At 41.5% G+C, this 6583-nt stretch overlaps 1 protein-coding gene across 1 annotated transcript; it reads left to right on the top strand.

Moving 5' to 3' along the window:
- Nucleotides 1–2791: 2791 nt before the first annotated feature.
- Nucleotides 2792–6043, top strand: LOC113778870 (zinc transporter 5). Its single transcript, XM_027324394.1, has 2 exons — nucleotides 2792–5569; nucleotides 5696–6043. The coding sequence occupies exon 1, from the start codon at nucleotides 2845–2847 to the stop codon at nucleotides 5446–5448; it is 2604 nt and encodes an 867-aa protein (XP_027180195.1). The 5' UTR covers nucleotides 2792–2844; the 3' UTR covers nucleotides 5449–5569; nucleotides 5696–6043.
- The last annotated feature ends 540 nt before the right edge of the window (nucleotides 6044–6583 follow it).

Here is a 6583-nt window from a genome sequence, read left to right on the forward strand (position 1 = left end):
ACTCTTCGCACATCTGCCGCGTAGGCAACTTAATTAGCCTTTTGCATGATGATGATTTGCCAATTATATTGGAGTTGAAAAAACAATACTTAACTCAAATTATTGCGAAAAGCTTCAACACAATAATAAGATTATCCTCTACCATTTACCAATGACCAACCATTCCTCCAGCTTTATTTCACCACTAAAACTAAGACGGAAGATCCATTCGAAAGAGTGATTGGCTTGACGGTATACATAACCTTTTTCTTTCTTTCTTTCCTTTTTTCCCGTAAACAACCTAACCAGCATATTAATTTCCAGCACGTCCGAGCGTTATGGAATTTGTAACTGGCTTCTTCTGCCCACGCGAAGGAACGAGGGTGTCTGTCTCGGCTCACGGTCATCTCGTGCTTCGAATTTGACGTTTGCTGGATCAATTTAGCTCTGAGAATCTGATTACAGACGACAACATACACTCATAGGGGTACGTATATATTTGTGTGTCACCTTTTTCTGTGGGCAGAACTGATTCAGACGACCAAAAAAGCAATGAAAGTGGCGAAACTCCTGTAGTCTGGTCTATATACTTGGCTCGGCCTGATGAACCAATTACGTTGTGTCATAGTGATGCTACTTACACTCGTGACGATCGATAATGCAGATGCAGGTGCGATGACTCTGTCAAAAACATCTAAAGTCGGAACAGGAGAGACCCGCTGATCTACGTACGGAGCCATATGGTATTGATCACTATCCATACATAATTGATAAAAAAAAAAAAAGCACTAACGCTCCTGTCCTGCTCCATTAAAAGGCTGTTTATTGCAATTACCTTTTGCGTCACAAATCCAAGACGTCAATCGGGGCCATGCACCAATCAATGAGTCTTTTCTGCACCTTCCCCGCTCCTGCTGCTCTTTTGTGATATACTGACATGGAAACCACTCCCCTTATTTCACTCCTTCTACCATATGGAATTGACCAGCTCAATATTTAACATATGCATATTGGATCCATAGCTGCTAAATACTGACACGCGGCCTCCAACATAATTGGGACATTGTTATCTCTTCCAGGTTCTGGAGAATCTGGACGCCATTTTGGTTTAAGCGTCCCGGTCTGCTAGCTACCTAGCTACATTTGACGTGTACCTATCTGCATGCACTAAAATTATGAGAGGAGTATTCTCAAAACCGAACCAACTGGGGAACAGGCTTTCTTGTGCTCTGTCGTACATGTCATCAAATCCGTGCAAATATTCCCAATCTGAATAACCATTTTGTTTCTTCTCATGATATTTTTTTTTTTTTTTTTTTTCGACACAGGGGTGTCCGGGCCTTCGGCCCGACTAATCCCCTGCGGCCCGAGGGCAGAGGCCCATTACCCTCGAACACGGTAACCCCAGGACTCGAACCGCCATACCCTAAAGAGGGGCAACGAAACCACTCGAGCTACCCTGGGTTGGGCTCTTCTCATGATATTGATATCATGCATTTTCTGTCCTTCTGGGGCGCAATGCTTCCTTAATTTATACCGCTAGTGAATAGTAGTACTACTACCGATTACTATGAGTATAGCATTCTGTGCTTTTGTGTTTGTCCCCCAAAAAAAAAAAAAAAAGAATAAAGAATACTACTGAAAAAAAACGGCGCTTTTCAGTGTAAAAAAAGTTGCCAAATGCAACCTGCATAAACTCGGTCTCGAGGCCCGGCTCATTGGAAAAAGAGTCCAAAGACCTCTCGCGAAGAGGAGAGGCCCACTATTACTGAGATCCAATGTTCCACACCAAAACTACTGATAAAACAGATCCCACTAAAATCTAATGTCACCTTGGACTCTGTATAGATGGGGATCTTAACAAGCCCGGCATGCAACCCACAAAATTTGTATCTCAAGCCAACATAGTTCTACACAAAAGCCCCGACAGCCATATCCACTCGCAAGTTGCCCGCTCAAATTAATTAAATCTGTTTTGGCAGTGTGGGGCCCGGCCTTCTTCAGTCTGCACAAAATTTGTTATGGAACGGAAATTGATAGGTTTTGTATTTAACAAAAATTAAATATTTGATAGTGCAAAGATTTGTATTTACCCTCAAATATTTAATTTTTGTTAAATACAAAACCTATCAGTTTCCATTCCGTACAAATATTAATGTAACACTTTTTCTTTTTTTGTTACAAACATTTATGTATTTAATATAAATTAAATGATTCAGAATAAAATGTCCATAAAGAGCCAATATTTTACTCATATAATGGATGAAAGCCATAAAGAATTAATACTTTATGGGCTATTTCTTTTTTTAAAAATATTTAATTATATTAAATAGATAACCTACTGATTTCCTTTTTGTAAGAATATTACTGTAATACTTTTTGAATTTTACTTACAAACATTGACATATTTATCATAAATTAAATGTTTGAAAGTAAAATATCCATAAAGAGCCGGTACTTTAAATGGGTAATGCATATCTGCTCATAAACTATACCGTTTAAAGTTTATTAATTGTTAATTGATTTGTAGTAATTTATTATTCATTGAACATGTAGCACAAAGGACAAATATGGTATACAATTATAATTTCACTCCCTAAACCAATATTTTAATCGTTTTGATTGAATTTGCAAAGGATTAGTAAGTTCAGGGGAGGTCAGTGCCATTTTTCAAACCACAGGGAGGTCAGTGCAAGTGTCAGAAAACTCAGGGGAGGTTTCTGCAATTATCCCTTCTTTTCAATGAAAGCCTTCTGCAGTCTTGAACCCCTCGGATTGAACTGTTCAATTCCAATCTCGAGTACTAGATCGAACTTTGCATTTGTCCAGAGATCGGAAATAGGTGAAAAAAAGGCCCCTCCGATCATGGCAGAGCACCACCACCACAACCACCACCATCACCGCCCGAGCCGGCTCTCGCTTCCACCACGCACCACTGTTCCTCACACTACGCCAACCACCTCAAGACCCATACCGTATCAAGGATTCCCCTTCCCGCCGGCGACTCCCACCCCAACCCCCTCCAAACACCGCCTGTCCTCTCTCTCCACCAAGACTTCGAGCTCTAAAACTTCCTCTCTCGCCTTCCTCTTCCTCCTTTTCTCCCTTCGCTCCCTCTACTCTCTCCTCCCATTCCTTCGTTCCTCCCCTTCCTCTTTCTCCATCTTCCCCTTCTCTTTCTTAGTCTCTCTCCTCTCTTTCCTCCTCACACTCTCTTTCCCTCTCTTCATTTCCCTATCTTCTTCTTCCTTTAGAGATCCTTTTCATCAAAAACAACGCCAGCCCATTTTCTCTTTCACCTCCATTACTCAATCCCAGTATAGACTTCTGGTTGCTAAATCACTCCTCCTAGCCGTAATATTCCTCCTCCGTTTCCAAGCTCTCCGTTACTGCGGTACAGCTGCGTTGATTCTTGCTGAATTGTCCGGAAATGTAGCTGCGCGTTTCATTGCTGAGGGTAAAAATCGCAACTTTATTGGTAAAACTCAAATTGGCATGTCTAAGGTTCGTGGCTTTATTGCCTTGTTTTCTGGGCTGTTTTTGTTATCTATTAGTTGGGATCGTCTTGAATGCTTCCCTTTCTCTTCTATCAACGTTCACAAATTTGGATTGTCATTTTTTCCTGGTCAGAATTGTATTAGAATTTGGCCGATGTTGCTTCCGTTCTTGTCTGGGTTTTTAGGGTGTTATGAGCGGGTTTCGATGAACTGGGGTACTGTTAGGCAACTGGGGCCAAAACGGGTTCGGTTGCTTTCACTGTTTTTCACTACTGTTGTGCTTTTCGTTCCTGCTGTGATCAGTATGTTTATATTCGAAGTTGAAGGAGATAGCATTTCCATTGCAAATCTTGGTTGGCCTCTGGCGAATACAGTTGTTTTTGGAGTGCTTTTGAGTGAGAATTACACTGATGAGAAAGTTGCTGCTTCCAAAGATTTTCAGAGGGAGTATCTTGTCACTTTTGTTTGTACAGTTATTTTGGAGTTGTTCTATTTTCCAGAGCTTTCCCTTTGGGGTTTATTGATTTGTGGATTGTTGCTGCGGGTTTCTGTGAGCGAATTGGATCCTGTTCATCCTAATTATATTGAATTAGGTGTTGAATCATCGGACTCATTCACCATGTCTATTATGAAGCCCATTCGCCACATTTTGAGTGAGAGAAAGTCACGCAAGATTGCTCTTTTCCTGTTGATAAATGCTGCTTACATGGTTATAGAATTTGTGGCGGGTTTCATGAGTAACAGTCTTGGGTTGATATCAGATGCATGTCACATGTTGTTTGACTGTGCTGCCCTTGTGATTGGCTTGTATGCATCGTACATTTCACGCCTCCCAGCAAATGGTCAGTTCAACCATGGTCGTGGAAGATTCGAGGTTCTTTCAGGATATGTGAATGCTGTGTTTCTGGTTCTTGTAGGAGCTCTAATTGTGCTGGAGTCATTTGAGAGGATCTTGGATCCTCAAGAGATCTCTACAAACAGCTTGTTGGCAGTGTCTGTTGGAGGGCTGCTTGTCAATGTAGTGGGATTGATCTTTTTTCATGAGGAGCATCATCATGCGCATGGTGGTTCTGGAACATGTACCCACTCACATTCCCATTCGCACTCAAATTCCCGCTCTGATTCTCATTCCCATCACAGCCACCACCACCATTCACATGACCATAAATGCCAAATTCAGCACAAAACTCACGAGTGTGTTCCTGTTGTCCACAACAGCCATGTGAAACCTTGCTCTGGTGATGCGGAACACCATGTTGGTCATCACAAGCACCATGATTGTGATAATCACCAGAAAAGTGACAAGAAAGAAGGTGAAGAATGTGGAACAATGCAGTGCGACAGTCATGATGATCACCATCGTTATGATCATGGTGCTGGCACGCTAATCTGTGATGGTTCATTGAGTGTGAATGGTCAATCTCATGGAAGTCATGCTGGTCAGAGTGTGCATGTCTTAGGGGACTTGCATAGTCATGATCATTCACACTTGGAGGAACTTAACAGGAAGCAGCAACACCACCATCATATTGACCATAACATGGAAGGCATCTTCTTGCATGTTTTAGCAGACACCATGGGAAGTGTCGGTGTGGTTGTTGCCACACTCTTAATTAAGTATAAAGGATGGCTCGTTGCAGACCCTGCCTGCTCTATCTTTATATCTGTACTGATTATATCTTCTGTGATTCCATTGCTTAGAAATTCTGCTGAAATCTTGCTGCAAAGAGTTCCAAGAGCTCTTGAGCAGGATCTCAGACAAGCAGTAAATGATGTTATGAAGGTGGATGGTGTGCGTGGAATTCAGAATCTGCACTTTTGGAGTCTGACGAACACTGATGTTGTTGGGACCCTCCATCTTCACATATCAACGGAGGCAAGTAAAGCTTCTGCAAAGGCTCAAGTGTCTCGCATATTAGAGGATGCTGGGATCAAGGATTTAACATTGCAGGTGGAATGTGTTAATGAGTAGTATTCAACGAAAAATGGTTTTACCAATGAACATCTTGCTGACGTCTTCAGAGATGGCTTTTTGAGTTTGCGGCAACAAGCAGGCATGAGATTGGAAATATTGCCATTACTGATTCACCAGGGTACAGCACTTTCATATTCTAAGTTTTTACCTTGTCCTCTCTTTTTTTTTCAATAGCTTTTGTAACATTTTTTTCGTCTGTCAAATGCTGTAATAACAAGCAAGTAATTGTACTGAATATTTTTAGGGGGCTTGGAGTTTAATCTGGCAGAAACACAGGTGGCTAGTACGAAGCAAGGATCCTTTCAAAGCTGGAAGGCTGCAAAAGGAGGATTATCCAATTTTGAGGCACCCAAGCTGATAGCTTTAGTTAGTTTTTGTCAGTTTCTAGGACGAATTTTGTTTTATCCAAGAACAAGCAACATCAGTGAGTGTGCTGACAGCAGAAATGCCAGTTATCGGAAAGTTCAGCTGCTTTGATTGTAGGGATGAATATCCCAACTAACAAGAGATACAAAGCAAACTGAGATGTCCATATGCTAGTATGATTATTCATTCGTGTTAGATGAATCATTTCTCTGTTAACATTTCAAAATTTAAAGGTTAGAAATGTGAAACGATTGAAATTAGCTGATTGACAAGCGTATGGATTGTTATCGATAGGAAAAAAAAAAAAAAAAAAGACAAGCGTATGGGCCGGTATTTCTTCATGCCACACTAGGACTGAAGAATCATAATGGGAATAAGGGGAAAAAAAAAAAAAACGTCCACAGTCCCACGGTCAAACAGTCCCTGCCCTCCGAACTTCCAAGTTCCACCTCAATTTAATACCCGTTGCAATTGAAATTTGTGTCGGGTGTGAGGGAGGCGCAGATATGGGGAGCTCGGAGGAGAAGGTGGTAGCTGTTATCATGTCGGCGGACCCACTAAAGGTCTGGTCTGTTCAACCAACCATTAGTATCGACTTCCGATTACCACCATCTTTCTCACCTTCCTTGCTTAGAAATGGACCGCTACATGTTTGTGAATTGCCTTTTCTGGTTGAAATTTGAGCATAATTTATAGTAACTGTGCGTATCCCTCCTTTTGTTTCTTTGACAAAAAATGTTGCAGGCACTCGATTTCGGCCACTTTC

Source organism: Coffea eugenioides, chromosome 7 (assembly GCF_003713205.1).
Source record: "Coffea eugenioides isolate CCC68of chromosome 7, Ceug_1.0, whole genome shotgun sequence".
Taxonomy (NCBI): Eukaryota; Viridiplantae; Streptophyta; class Magnoliopsida; order Gentianales; family Rubiaceae; genus Coffea; species Coffea eugenioides.